Source organism: Etheostoma spectabile, chromosome 7, assembly GCF_008692095.1.
Source record: "Etheostoma spectabile isolate EspeVRDwgs_2016 chromosome 7, UIUC_Espe_1.0, whole genome shotgun sequence".
Lineage (NCBI taxonomy): Eukaryota > Metazoa > Chordata > Actinopteri > Perciformes > Percidae > Etheostoma > Etheostoma spectabile.
The window spans coordinates 12,796,286-12,811,131 of record NC_045739.1 but is presented as its reverse complement, the minus strand read 5'-3'; the positions used below and the strand labels follow the sequence as shown (position 1 = coordinate 12,811,131).

The 14,846-nt window shown below is 38.9% G+C and overlaps 2 protein-coding genes across 5 annotated transcripts; one reads left to right on the top strand and one right to left on the bottom strand.

Annotated features, from left to right (window-relative positions):
* Window positions 1–1,648: 1,648 nt before the first annotated feature.
* On the bottom strand, window positions 1,649–8,154 carry ciroz (ciliated left-right organizer protein containing ZP-N domains). Its single transcript, XM_032521536.1, has 11 exons — window positions 8,087–8,154; window positions 7,914–7,996; window positions 7,730–7,831; window positions 7,517–7,641; window positions 7,267–7,410; window positions 7,129–7,167; window positions 6,794–6,931; window positions 6,605–6,689; window positions 5,723–5,919; window positions 5,470–5,587; window positions 1,649–2,302 (listed from the first exon to the last, which is right to left on the bottom strand). Exons 1-11 carry the CDS (start codon window positions 8,122–8,124, stop codon window positions 1,851–1,853), a joined length of 1,521 nt encoding a protein of 506 aa, XP_032377427.1. The 5' UTR covers window positions 8,125–8,154; the 3' UTR covers window positions 1,649–1,850.
* A 732-nt stretch (window positions 8,155–8,886) lies between these two features.
* Window positions 8,887–13,977, top strand: tardbpa (TAR DNA binding protein a). Of its 4 annotated transcripts, none has more exons than XR_004332810.1 (7): window positions 8,889–9,651; window positions 10,343–10,506; window positions 10,645–10,785; window positions 11,334–11,504; window positions 11,593–11,677; window positions 12,487–12,633; window positions 13,373–13,977. XR_004332810.1 is itself a non-coding variant. In XM_032521540.1 (6 exons), exons 1-6 carry the CDS (start codon window positions 9,411–9,413, stop codon window positions 12,579–12,581), a joined length of 933 nt encoding a protein of 310 aa, XP_032377431.1. In that variant the 5' UTR covers window positions 8,889–9,410; the 3' UTR covers window positions 12,582–13,301. The 4 variants fall into 4 exon arrangements, 2 of the variants coding, with proteins under 2 accessions (XP_032377430.1, XP_032377431.1); XR_004332808.1 differs by having other exon boundaries at window positions 11,593–11,713; XM_032521540.1 differs by lacking the exon at window positions 13,373–13,977 and having other exon boundaries at window positions 11,593–11,713; window positions 12,487–13,301.
* Window positions 13,978–14,846: the final 869 nt, after the last annotated feature.

The window sequence follows — 14,846 nt, the reverse complement described above, 5'->3', positions numbered from 1 at the left end:
TGCCGCTTTATAGGTGATTTCTGCAGATAAGAAAAATCTAATCAGAAGAAACCTTTAAGCCACGTAATAACTTACTGTAAATGTTTCCACAGTGTTCCTTGTTTCAAAAAAGGATGTGACCCATGCACAACTGTTCGTGTAAGGAGACTGGGATAACCAAAGGTGGCAACTTAATATTGCTACTGGTAGAGTGAAGAAAGTTGCTTCATCTCTCAATAAAACCAGCAAATGTTTTCACTTTCCCCAAAGGTCTTATGTTTGTTTGAAATTCTGAATACGCACATTATTGAGTATCTTTATACAGCAAACTCAAAGCGGCCAATCAAGACAGGGCTTGTTTATAATGATGATGAGTGATTATGAGCAATAACAATGAAGACCATATATGGATCACTTCACAGAAGCAGTGTGTGTAGAGGTTGGGTGCCACCATGCTTAGCATCTCCCAGATGTGCAAACCATATGCTCTGACTGAAATTAAAACTAAAAAGAAACAGTGAAACATGAAAGAGATTTTTAACTTTGTAAAGACAGTTAACAGTCGGTACAAATAGGGTAATGACCGAGAGAAGCCACATGAAAGAACCGGGGATGTTGGCTTGCTTTTTGCACCACTCATTCCATTTCCTGCTCATAAGTTCACTGAGCAGATGGGGACCAAAGGCACAAGGAAGTTTAGATTTTCTGCCCCACAGACCATTGTATATGATGCATGTAACTGCGTAACACTGCACTGTTATCATTTACAGACGCTTTGGTGCATACCAGGAGGTCACAATAACAAAGATGAAAAAAAGGGTGGGAACAAAAGTTCTCTTTTGTCATTTTTGTCAAAAGCATCTGACTAATTTCTGTGATTTGGTGTGTAACACATATAAGGTAGTAATATTCAAAGCAACTAATTAACTACACTGGCAAAGATTTTCTTTGTGTTATTTAATGAAAGTAAAAGTCCCTTTCTACTACATTTTAAATTGCTCATTAGTAAGTCATGACTCGTATATATCCAGCTTAACTGTCTGCCGACATAAGACTATAAAATAAAATAAAAATGTATATGTAAAACTGATTAATAAAAATTTGAAAAAGCATCTGCAGGCATGCTGCCGGCCCATTGAGAGATTTTTCTGACAACACATGCAACAGTGCCCTCTCCTGTGTGTTCTGTATACTGCAGCAAAGGTACATCAGCGACACACAGCTGAATGTTTAGAGTCAGATAATTGATTGGTTTATTTTTAACAGAAGAAAAAAGCACATTTGTAAAGTGTCTATTTCACCCTAAGAAACATAAAACTTCTTAAAGAGAGTCATTGACAAGTACATAGTCTGTGGCATTAAAAACCAAGTCTTTATTATGAGTTAACATAAAACTTCTCTGGAAGGCAGCATCAGCTTTACCAGCTGCAGGGTCTTCTCTACGTCAGCCTGTTAGAGACATGTTTATTTAACGCCTGCCTTGTCTACGTCTGGATATTGTCCCCCCTCAGGCAACGGCTGGCAGAGGTCCGGCTGTATTTCTGCTTGTATAATCAACCTTCACAGCGCTGACTGACCACAGCATCACCTTTTAAGACTGCAAACAGATGTGCAGTATGTGGCACCAATGAGAATTAAAGCAAAAGAAGTGAATCACTAATTGGTGTTATCACTAATTGAAACAGTCTTTGAAGTCTAGCATGACTTAATAGGGACATTTCATTTTAAAATTCATGCACATTTTTTGGGATGGAAAACATGGTTATTGAATTTGACAACATAATTCACTGTATGAATTAGGTTGAAATTTGCTAAGTCTGACACCTGCTACCAGAATCGGTGCACTGGATAATGCTGTTTCTGTCAGGTTTTTAGTCCTCCCAGATCCACTTCAGTCTTCTCTGCTTTTGCTGCTCTTTATTCCCACTGGTGAGGACAGATGTTTCTGATGGTTCAGCTGTGGCTGATGACTCAAGGAAATCTGACTCTGCTAAAGTATGATTGGTCACATTTATAAAATCAAAAAAGCTTATTTCAGTGGCATTATTGGAAGTAATGGCGTCTCTGTCAAAACCAGAAGACAAATTTCCACTCTGACTCTTTGACATCTCATCAGTGTGGAAATTAAAGCTGCGAGCCTCCGTCTGTGTGTGAGGTGAAATGGTTGTGAAAAGCTCTGCAGTCATCTCTTCAAATGGTCTCTCATTTAGACGGTCCAGCAGCGGCTGTTCTGTAGTTGAACTTTCGTGTTCAAAGTTGAACGTGAACGGGGTTGTGGTGTTTGGACCAGGAGAGGATGTGATTTCTGACTCAGCAGGCCTGGCTGTGGATTGCATAATTTTAGTAACAATGGTATTAGTTCCAGTGTTGGGCAAGTTACTACCAAAATGTAATATATTATAGATTACTAGTTACTGTCAATTTTGAGAAATTAGTTATATTACAATATTACTGTCTCTAAATTGTAATGCGTTACACTACTTTTGCATTAGTTTTGAGTTACTTTCACCAAAATAACACCGGAAGTTTGACTTGGCAGCTAGCGTGTGAATTTCCCTACCAGATAAATAAAGTCTCCTCTTTATCCACTTTAACACATCATAGATTATTCATAATACTTTGTAAAATGTATATGAATATGCAAAGTAAAGCTATACAAATAGATAATTAAAACGTACAATAGGCAAGTAGGAGAAAAGGAAAATACTCAATAAAAACTACCATACAGTTGTATTGAAGTACGGCGTTGTTGTAAAATGTTTGTAAAGCACTTGAATAAGAAATTAATTTGGTTTAGTTTAAAACTAAGGTTGTCTAAAGGAAATGGTCAATTATAGTGTGATTAAAACTCACTATTTACATTATTTACAGTACTTGATTTACAGCTGATATGTGAAAAGGTAGATAACCTTATTTGTTTAACAGGAATTTAGTTTTACTGCGAACCGTCACAGGAAGTGCTTTTATTTTGAAGCAACTTACACGGAAGTTTTCTGTTGTGTACTCTTGCTAGCTTACTGAGATGAACGTGAGAGACGCTAGATGCAAAACTTGTTCGTCAAGCTTAAGTTGCCCACTTTCTAGTTTGTAAAACTGCAACATATTGAACAAAGAGTCACAGTAAAAGACACGGTCGTCATTCAAAGCCATTCCACTACAGGCATGGTTACTCTCCACGGCTGATAAAATGATATCATGTGCAGCAAGCTTCAACATTATTCCCGACATGTTTCTATCTGCCAGCAGCTCGGACACACTGCTGTCCGGGCTGACCGTCACCTGTTGGGACACAGATGTTGTCCGTTCCGTCTCTGGCTCTGACCACGGGGACAGAGACGGGACAGCACCTCGCTTCAATTCAGCGTAATAACTCCTGAAAATAATATCCATTTCGCAAATGTATATGCCTCTGTTATCTCAACTATCGAATACAGCAATAGGAAATAATAGGCTACTCACCGCTTTTTTTCCTGTGAAGAATGTTTAATGGTGTTGGTGAATTCTTAAAGAAACAAAACCCCACTAAATGTTGCGTTAAAATGCGTTATAACTTGTATTACTGAGATTGTAACGAGTATAATATTACAGAAATGTAATTAGTTATGCGTTATATTACTGCGTTACAGCAAAAAGGAATACACTACTAGTTACGTTACTTTTGTAACGCGTTACTCCCAACACTAATTAGTTCATATCCATTAGCAATATTTATGATCCTTTCTAATAATGACTCATTAATAGCTTTTTAGCATTATCCTATTGGGTTAGGATTATTTGCACAATTTTACAAATTTTCTCCATAACACTCTATTTCCACTTCCCTGCAGTAAATCTATTAACTAGTGAATTATGTATGCTGTATTATTATTATTATTTTACCAACTTGACCAGCTGGCCCCCTCCACTCAAAAAAAATATTTTCATTATTTGTACCTCTCTTGGATGTTTGCAATACACCGCAGGATGATTTAGAACTTGGTACAAAAGACTGTTTTCACATTCACCTGCTGAAGGGGGAAAGCTTCTGTTCATCTTAAATGAGATTTTAACACGTGGACGTACGAGCAGGACTTTGTGACATCACAACTTGGACCTTTTAGTGAAGTAGGAGACATCTTGTGTCCAGCAGTTAAACCTTTAAATTAACCATATTTGCATATTTATTGGGGAGAGGGTAGATGTAATTTTAAACACCAGTGTTGAGCATTACAGTAATATATTACTTTTAGCAGTAACAAAGTAATATAACACATTATTAATAGGATTCCCTAAGCTAAGTCAGAGAGACATCGTTTCCACCACTTGTTGTTCATGTGGGTAACCACTGTGAAGGCATGAATGGGCCAGATGTGCACTCCAGAGGAGAGCCCTCATTGATCTTGCCAATCACTGCAACAATGTAGCTAAACTTTTATTTGGAAAAATCATATCAGACACAAATTATTAATTAATTTATATTTGTAGACGTCTTAGAGGACCAGTGTATAGGATTTAAGGAAATATATTGGATATAATATGCATAATTATGTTTTTATTAGTGTATAATCACCCAAAAAAAAAAGAATTATGGTGTTTTCGTTAGCTTAGAATGTGCCATTTGTATCTACATAGGGAGCACAAGGAGCCCGCCATACTGTACCGCCATGTTTTTACACCAAACACTGGCTCGAGAGAGGGCCTTCCTGTTTTTACGTTACCTGATAAGCGCCCATAGGTTGTACTACACGCTTGGAAAGGGAGGAGTGAGGGGAGGGTTTTTCAGTTGGTTGCAATCTGTAACCTCATTGCTAGATGCCAATAAATACTACACACTGTTCCTTATAAGCATGTATAGAGGAGATCGTTAACTCAAAGAGGTTAACATTTTTATATTATTACGACTGTTGGAATCCTAAGTGCATGAAGGTTTTTTAAATAATGGTGAGGTCCATAATGAGATTGCAAGTTATCAAATAGAGGTCCTTATGTTTTGTAAGTGTTGTTATAAGGTTTATAACAAAACTACCAGTAAAGCTGAATTAGATACTAGTTGATCGGGTCAGTTGTTTATATGCAAACATAGAAAAGAAGCCAGACTGAAAGCTGAAAATAGATTAATATCAATAAGATTCTCTTCTCCTCTATTTTAGGTTTAAGTGCTCAGTTAGTACTTCGGTACTCATACTATATAAATATGTGTTTATATTATCATTTTATTTTAAAGTTTAATTTCTCTCTGTTGTTTTGCTGTTAGATTTTTTTTTAATCGTGTTTGGTAAGAGGTTAGTTGGTCTTATTTTGTTTTCCATAAGTCACTGTTGCTTTAACTTCTATGTCACTTTAAATATGAAAGGTGCAACATAAAGTTACATGATTAATTGACTGAGCAACAAACAAAAGTAAGTGCCCGGTGGGACTACAGTAAAAGCCTTTCAATGGCTAGTGGTCAAAATATCATCCAATAATTAATCACCACTTTAGTTTTACTGTGTTCATCAGCAGCATACTCACCTGTGCATGGCAGTGCGTTCTCCATGGTCCAGTGCATTTTGTGATTTGTCTCTCTGAAGGTGAGCACAACATCCACCCTACAGAACAGCTGTAGGAGTTGTTTGCTGTCTGTGCAGGTCTGTGAAACATTCTAGTTTAGATGTTTTACACTGTAATTAATCCTTTATGGGAAAAGGCACACATTACCTACATTTTAAGAAATGTCAGAAACACAATTACCACTATGATAATCAACTGTTGTTTCAGCACAAACCTTGGTCTGGAGTATCTGGGCTGTAGGAATGGTCAGGGTCACAAATTCACTCGTCTCATGCACAGTGAAATTATCTGTCTGGTTCACCGACACATTACTGACTGTCAGTGCTTCGTCTTCAGCGCTGCCTCTCTTGGTCAAACCCATACGGCGTTTAAAAATGTGCAGCACAGTCTCCTCTGGTGTGAACGTGGTCACTGAAATTTAAATCAGGGATAAAATGTTACTGCAATAATTTGTGGAAATACTCAAGTACATTTTTTGAGGTACTTGTACTGTATGTAAGTATTTCCATTTTATGCTACGTCAATCTTCTACTTCACTACATTTCAGATGGAAATGTGGTACTTTTTACTCCACATTTATTTGATAGACTTACTTGCTAGGCTACTTATCAGATTAAACAAAATAAGCACAACCAGCTTACAAAACAGTTTATAGTTGGGACCTTAACTTCTCGTTTCTTTTGTATATCTTTTAAGAGATTAAAGAGGTAAAAGTGTGCAACATTTCAAAAGTCCAAAAAGTGAATACAAACTTTCTCTGGTTCAGGGGCGTAGGCCTACGTTTAACTGACATGTTTAAGTTAGGTTTAAGAAAAGATCAGGGTTGGGTTACAAAACGTACGTTTTGGTAAAATACGGGAAGATTGGGACCTGAACCCCGGTCTCTTGGGTGTCCTGACCCATCCACCACCCCAACCAATTACCGCGGTCGAGGTGTTGCTATGCCCGGTGTGTTCCATACAGATGCTAGGGTGATTTTGATCTAAAAATGAACGCCACTGACCAAGCGTAAGTATTTTACAAGTTGGGAATGAGAACAAGTTGGACAGACAGTATATAAATAACTTCCAGTATGAATTCTCGGCTTGCTACCCACCTTTTGGACACGTAGCTTCCATACTGTAGGCAAACTGACCACTGACCAGCTTCAAGGCCAAGAATTCCCCTTCACTTTCCATTACCTGTGTTGACCAAAGACATCCAAAAAATACAGTAAAGAAGGACATTTTAGTTGTAATATTGCCATTGGTCACTAGGTGGCAGAATGCTGTGTAAATACTCTTACTTTGACAGGGCTCATGACCTCCCTTCTCCTGCCTTGAACTGTAATGTCTGGTCCGTTAATGTCAATATTCATCTGAATCAGGCTGGCATCCTCCAGAGCTACAATGAGGTAATTACTCAGAGAAAGTGACCACTGCAGCTGTAATGCATAACCAAACATGCAAACACAAAAAAAAAACAGTCTGACAGTCAGACAGATCCACTCGGCCTGTTTTCTTTCTTTCATCCAAACATATTTGCAAAAATATGTGTTAATTAATAATTGAATAATGCCGTTAATAAAGCCATCATATTTTAAAGAGCTGATTTCATCATAGGATTGATTTCAATGTCTACCTCGTTGTCCCAAATGTCAAACGGGACTTGTCTGGTCACCTACAGACACATACGAATCTTATCAGAACAGCAAAGCAAAATACTAACAAAACAAAAAAAAAAAGTGAAAAGTTACAAAAAACTCCAGTCAGCAGTTACCTGAATGTACTCCGGGTCACATTGGATTTGCTCTCTGCTGGGCAGTACAGAAACAAGGGGACACTTCATTATGAAACTATGAGGTCTGCCTCTGAATCGCTTTATCCTCTTCACCAAATTCAGTGTCAGGACATGGTAGCCACGCTGAAAGATTAACACGCAGCCAGAGAATTACCACCAGGCCTATCTCCAAAGGTCAGATGTCAGAGTTTTGTACGTGCATTATATATTTCTTAACAGAGTGACATACCTGTTGCTGGACAAAACATCCAGTGTAACGGACTCTAAAAATAAAGTTCTTGTCAGCCTCTTTGTGCAATGCGAATCCACAGTCAGACAGCTGGAGATTTAGGTGATCCAGAGAAGAAAGGTTGACTTGTGGGAATAAAAAGAAGTAAGTCAGAGGCATATTATCTTATATTTATGTGAATATGTTGTCGCTTATTGTGCCAGTAAGGATTACCTTGGATCTGTAAGGCCCCAGACAGCCAGAGTCCCAACCCTTCAATGCTTGCACTGTGTATCCACATCTCCATGTATTCAGAAAAACATGCCACATCTCCTTCTGTATAAATGCAATTTATTTCTTAGGAACTCTGTATAAGCTTCATTAACATTTCTTTTTCATCACAGAAAAAAATGTTTACCTGTCAATCTTGCTGTTGGGGTATCAATCCATTCTCTTTCCTGAATGGAAAGCACAGTCCTCATGATAAAGCATTGTAAAACACTGCAGAAAAAAATAAGGTATAGAATTGAGCATACATTTTGAAAATGGTGAATAGTTCAAGTCAATTTTGTGCGGCCTTATGCTACTCACATAGTTCTAAGACGGATGCCAAATTGTATGTGATCCATGTCACTTCCACTGATAAAAACTTGAATGGGAAGTCTCACCCTCGCCTATTTGTAGGCAAGTGGGCTGATGTCACTGGGAAGGGGAAAAAACACAGCTGTGTTTGCTTTGGCGTGTTAAAGGTAAGTGACATAAAAGTCCCAAAGAATGATCACTGTCTCCAGTGTTTAAGGCAATTGTAGAGCCTCTTATTTGTCACTAAAGAATTTCGGATGATGATCTATCATAGACATATATATATATATATATATATATATATATATATATATATATATATATATATATATATATATATATATATATATATATATATAATAGACACATATATATAAATGTCTATGATGATGTATTGTAAATTAAACCCTTAATATCCAGTTTTTGGCAAATATAGCGTATTAAAAATGTAGCCTAAACCAAAAAGCCAAAACCTTTCTCAATTCTTATGGTGGCATGGTATTAAATAAATTATATTCCTCTTTCTCAGTGCGCACCCTTTGTTTGAGCTCTTAATGTGAATCGTTATGGCTAGACTTCAAAGGGTAAATTTCGATCTTTAAACTTTGCCCATTGCAAGTTATGAAACACGACGCAGTTAATAAAGTTAACTACTTAACATGTTGGTGAAGTTTGTAAAAAGGTAACCGAAGACTGTTGGCGTGAAGTCTAACTATTAACTAAATGTTTTTAATTTTACTTTTTGCCGTCCCTACAAAAAACTAACAGTGAGCCTTCCCAAATGGGTGATGTCATCTCGGCAAAGTACGTAGAAAGTACGCAGCCATTTTGTTAGCTAGCTCGAGGTTACAGAGGTTAGCCGTGTTCTGTTGCAAATATTCTCTGCGGTTTTACGATTTCGTACTTAAATCTTACATAAAAGGTACATTGTCGTTATTGTTATTTGCGTTTGATTTTCGGCCACACGCTCGTAGACAAAAGGAGGGCTCGTGTGTTTGTTAGGGGAAAACGAGCGCGAAACTGGATGGTCATTCATTTTCCAAGCCGTCTTGAGTTTGCTAGCTTGTTAGCTAACGTTAGCTGGCTAACTTGTTTAGCTACGCGTGGTGTGAGCCGAGAAGAACACATATACAATATTTATAGCTGCAAGCTATTGAATGTTAGAGAGTTGTTGAGTGAGTGTTAGCGTTTCACACAGTTTGTCTGCGTTTGACTGCTCTTGCATTTCAGTTGCGTCACCCACTTAAGTCAACTTCAGCGACGGTCGACGCTACAAACTCGTGTGCATCATCTGCTGCTTCCACTCAAACCAGCGCTCAGCCATTTAGACACCATGTCAGAGTTGTACATTCGTGTGGCTGAGGATGAAAACGAAGAGCCCATGGAGATCCCTTCAGAGGACGATGGGACTATTTTGCTGTCATCGGTAGCAGCACAGTTTCCAGGGGCGTGCGGGCTGCGGTACAGGAACCCAGAGTCCCAGTGCATGAGGGGAGTCCGGTTGGTGGAGGGTGTCCTGCATGCACCAGAGAACGACTGGGGAAGCTTGGTCTATGTCGTTAATTACCCCAAAGGTGAGGTGTAAATGACTTGGGCTTACCCTTTATTATTGTATATAATCAAAGGTACATAGGGCTGGGTAACGTCATCGTTCTAAAATTGCCATGGTCAAAATATAAAAAAACTGTTAAAGTGTAATACAGTTCAACAATAACGCCACAACTGTTGCCTCCAAAACACAACAATAAAGTGGAATCAGCACCTCTGCCTTCATTTTAACTAATTGTGGTCTGATTCAGACTAAGAATTGTTAATACTCCATCATGTAATTATTTTTTTTGACAATAGCATTCTTCCATCTTTGTGGCAAGGTACATAAAGAAAAGGTTTTTGAGTTTGGTGTGGATGATTTTGACTGGCCTGCACAGATTGCAACGGACCTCAGCCCCTCAAACCTTTTTGGGGTGAACTGGATTGAGCAAGGCCGTATACCCCCAACACATCACTTTTGCAGTTAGATTTCCAAATCTTGTGTAAAAGCTTACAGCAGCATATTAATGCGCATGGGTTTGGAGTAAGTGGTTCTAATACCAGATGAGCTTCTGTGGAGATGTTCACTACTTTAGTTAAGTGTACTATATCTTATTCTTTGTGTGTTGCCATCACTACCAGACAGTAAAGGGCTCAGAGGGTCAGGTCAACCTTATTTTTTTATATTTACATGTGATATTTTCATGTAACTTTATCTTTATTTACTCTCTACAGATAACAAAAGGAAGATGGAAGAAATAGACGCTGCCTCAGCTGTAAAAGTAAAAAGGGGCTTTCAGAAGACGTCAGATCTCATTGTCCTTGGGCTGCCGTGGAAAACAACAGAACAAGACTTGAAAGATTATTTCACTACCTTTGGGGAGGTCATTATGGTGCAGGTATTGACATCTCGTCTGACTGAGTATTTTTTTCAACATTTCTTTGTTAGGCTTAGAGTGTAATAAGACTATTTTGTCTAGTTTCTGGTTTAGTTAAAAATCATAATACAGCTCGCATGTCCTCTGTGTTCTCTCCAGGTCAAGAGAGATGTAAAGACCGGCAACTCAAAAGGATTTGGGTTTGTCCGGTTCACTGAGTATGAGACACAAACCAAAGTTATTGCTCAGAGACACATGATCGATGGACGATGGTGTGACTGCAAACTTCCCAACTCAAAGGTATTTTGGGCACCATTTAAAGAGTATACAGTGTTCCCATACATAACTTTTACTTGGGCGCCCGTCCAGGTAGATTGAGACCCGCCCAGGTCAGTCGTAGAGGGGGCTGGATTTCACCATATGATTAAAGTAACATTACTCGAGTTGGGCTAAATATCCGCTGACATTTCAGCAACACGGTGGGGGGGGACAAACTGTGAATAGTGTGAACCATTCCACAAATAGTTTTTTTTTATTTATTTAAGGAGGGATGCTTAACAGGTTTGCATCAACAAACTATGTCCAACCTCGAAGACAAAATGCAAACAACCATGAACTATTATGGGCGATGGAACTACAGATAGAAAATTTGTTTCAGCACTTTTTGCTGTCTGTCTCCTAATTTGACTTAAAAGTTTTGGAATGATCTTAACTAAATTGCAATGGATCAAAACATCTGCTCTAGTTTTGCAACTTTAAATGCAGGTCGCACATGTTTATTAAATGTTTGGTTAAACTAATTCATTCATCATGTAGATTGCTTAATTGCTGTGCCTCTGTCGTTTTAGGCGTTTCCTGATGAGCCCATGAGGAGCCGTAAAATCTTTGTTGGCCGCTGTACAGAGGACATGACAACCGATGAACTGAGGCAGTACTTCATGCAGTATGGCGAAGTCACTGATGTCTTCATCCCCAAACCATTCCGGGCATTTGCATTTGTTACGTTTGCTGATGACCAGGTGAGATTCCCCATAAATGGCAGTTAGATTTAAAATTGATAGCATAAAAATGTCTTAAATTATAATCTGCTCTTCACCTCTTTCTCAGGTTGCCCAAGCCCTGTGTGGAGAGGACTTGATCATCAAGGGCATCAGCGTTCACATCTCCAATGCTGAGCCCAAACACAATAATAGTAGGCAAATGATGGATCGAGGGCGGTTTGGGGCTGGTGGGTTCAGTCAGGGTTATGGCAGTAATCGTGGTGGGCTAGGCAGTGGTAGCGGGGGGGTTAACTTTGGGGCTCTCGGCCTTAACCCGGCCATGGTGGCTGCTGCCCAGGCAGCGCTGCAGAGCAGTTGGGGAATGATGGGCATGCTGGCAAACCAGCAGGGTATGAGCACAACGGCAGGCACTCCCACTACAACCCGAGACCCGACCTATAGCTCTTCCAGCACCACCAGTTACAGCAGCCCCAGTTCAGCTAGCCTCGGTTGGGCTGCAGGCGCTAACACCGCCTCCAGTAGTGGCTTCACCTCCGGCTTTGGCACCTCTATGGAGTCTAAGCCTTCTAGTTGGGGAGTGTAGATAGTTTTGAGTTCAGCTTTTCTGTTGCTATTAGGCTAATCTGGTAAGTATACCTACAGCTGGGAACTGCTTATATCTTATGTTCCTATTATTAAAAATATACTGCCTTTTTATTTTGTTAAAGAGAAAGATTTATACTTGCGTGTGACTGATTATGTACTCATGCATTGAATGGGTGAAAAGTTTAGTTTTAGTGAAAACTGCTACACTCCATTTTTTTGGTTTTTGAAAAAAAATGTTAGAGATGAGCATGCTAGATAAATATTTATAAACATGCACGAGTATCTCAAGAGCCCCCTCATCCCCTTGTAAAATGGGCTTGATATGATTATATGTCTGTAAGCAGTTGATTGCATCTTTTTGTTTGTTTTTGTTTGACGTCTTTTGGAAACGCCTTCATGAAAGTCTCTTCTGCAGTTCACCAACTCTTTCCCAATTTCCCGGGAGGAAGCGCCTCATTGGCAGCAATGTTCGACAGATCTCAGTATCAATTCCCCTCTTCCCATGTGTAAATGCTTTGCCATCAAAGAACACAGCTTCACTCTGCATATACTGTGTTAGACGGTGGGTGTTGTCTTTTTTTCCTTTCCCCTTTTTATGGATATAGAAATCTTGTCTGCTCTTGTTGCTTTTCAAGATCAATGAGTGGGATTGGTGTTGGGCCGAGTGAGAGTGGGCGAACGGGAGAAAAAAATGAAAGAAGTGTGAGATGGACTGTTTGTGCAGATTAGTCTTTTTTTTTTTTTTTTTTTTTTTTTTAAAAAGAGACATGCCTGCGAGAGTTGAGAAGAACCTGTGGCTTTGTGCGAGTGTGAGAGGAAGAAGCAAGTACGAGTGTGTCCCTGATGACCATCACAAGGACATTCTCTGCTTTTTCCTCATCGTTTCTATCTTTAATTCTTTAAAAACACAGTGAAATGTCAAGTGCTATGAATATTTGTACCTCTTCGTAGCTTTCTCTTGCTGTCTGATTTGATGTGAATGCTTTGTCTGGTTGTGTGCTTTTATTTTTTTTCTCCTTAGCACCCTCTCTGTGTGAAAATGTGACTTTGTGCTGGTGGAGTCTGTGTGGGCAAAAACACTGAAAGTGTGTTGAAGTTTGAGGTTGATGTGGTGAATGTTTGACAAGTTCCCATTGAAAGTTTGTGTTTGAAGTGGTTACGAATGCATTTTCTATGTTTTGTGAATCAAAGGGAAGTCTGAAATAAAACTGAATTTGACTAGGTATAATACACTCTTGACAATTGATTTATTTTTGACTTAACATTAATTGAACTGCCAACACTTTAATTCACATGTATAGGGACTTCGGACATGGACAGCCCAGGTTTTCGTCTGAATCCAGGTTGCAGTCAGTTATGGAGAAGCTGAAGATATTGTTGGGTGGGCCGGCACAAACCAACAATGGAATTGCTGCACGACTGCCTTAATTCTGAAAAGGATCTTCTTCACCTCACTAGCAAGAAACCTTGGACCATCCCATAGTCAAATGTAGAGCAGACCACACTCAATTGGGCTGAGGTATTTGTTTATACCTACAAATGTCACAATTAGGAAAGAAGTCACACCTGCAGCCTGGCAGCGGTCATACTTATTTTGACAAACTTGTGAAACGGTCTGCCTTTTAACGTTAAACTTGCATTTCTGTCAGCGAATGGTTTTCTTTTTCCTCGTATCTGTCACTGATAAAAGTATTAACTGGTGGGTTTCTTTTTAATGTGATCATCAAATAGCATTTCAATAAGGCAGGATGTGTTTTTGTTTATCCTGATTGTAAAGTGGTTGGAATGTTTGAGCTAAGATCTTCAAAGGGACTTTAACAACTGATTGAACATGCCAGCAGGAATTCACTTTCTGTATTGAAATATTTTAGTATTGCAGTGTAAAATAAAGGCTTTGAGTTTTTAATCACCTGTCGTCTCTCAATGTAGATTGATATAAGTATTTTTCTTACGGTTTCCTTGTTATAAAAAGTGTCCTGCACTTAGTATTGATGCTGGCTGTTTAGTAGGTAGTTTGAACGTTCTGCCTGTTGATGGTGCTGATGTGCAATTTGTAATAGCTTGTGGCACAAAACTCCTAAAATGCCTTATAGAAGTATTTCTATATAGCTGTGTTATTCCTCTCCCCCTTTCCTTTCTTAATCGTATAGTGTCATATTTTTTTTTTTAAAAAGGGAAAGTCTAGCATTTAATAGAAAATGTATAAAGTCATAGTATAGTTTAGCTGTTGTACAACCGTTGTAAACCACAGAATATATTATGGGGAGAACAAGTATTTGATACACTGCTGATTGTTCAGGTTTTCCTACTTACAAAGCATGCAGAGGTCTGTAATTGTTACCACAGGCACACTTCAACTGTGAGACAGAATCTAAAACAAAAATCCTATTGCATGATTTTTAAATAATATGCATTAATTAATCATGCAACAAACAATCTTTCAAGCAGCTTTTAAAATGTAGTTTATATATTCCATATCGGGTTATTTGGTTTGATGTGTGTCAGAAGTCCAGGCATTAGAGAACGTTTGGTCTTGAGGACAACTATAAGCATTTGTTGTCCTGTCTTCCTCCTGCTTTATTATGCAGCATCATAATACTGTCTGGTCTCGCCTTGCTGCCTGCTTTGTCTGCAGATGAATCAGCAGCCTCACCGTCCACCTGCACTACCTTCACTGTGCTCCAATGGCCTCTAGCGCAACCTGCATTGCCCATCAGGCGCCATTAAGAATATCAGACTTTTTTTTAAAGTAGAGAATGTTCTGTCCTTTGGTTT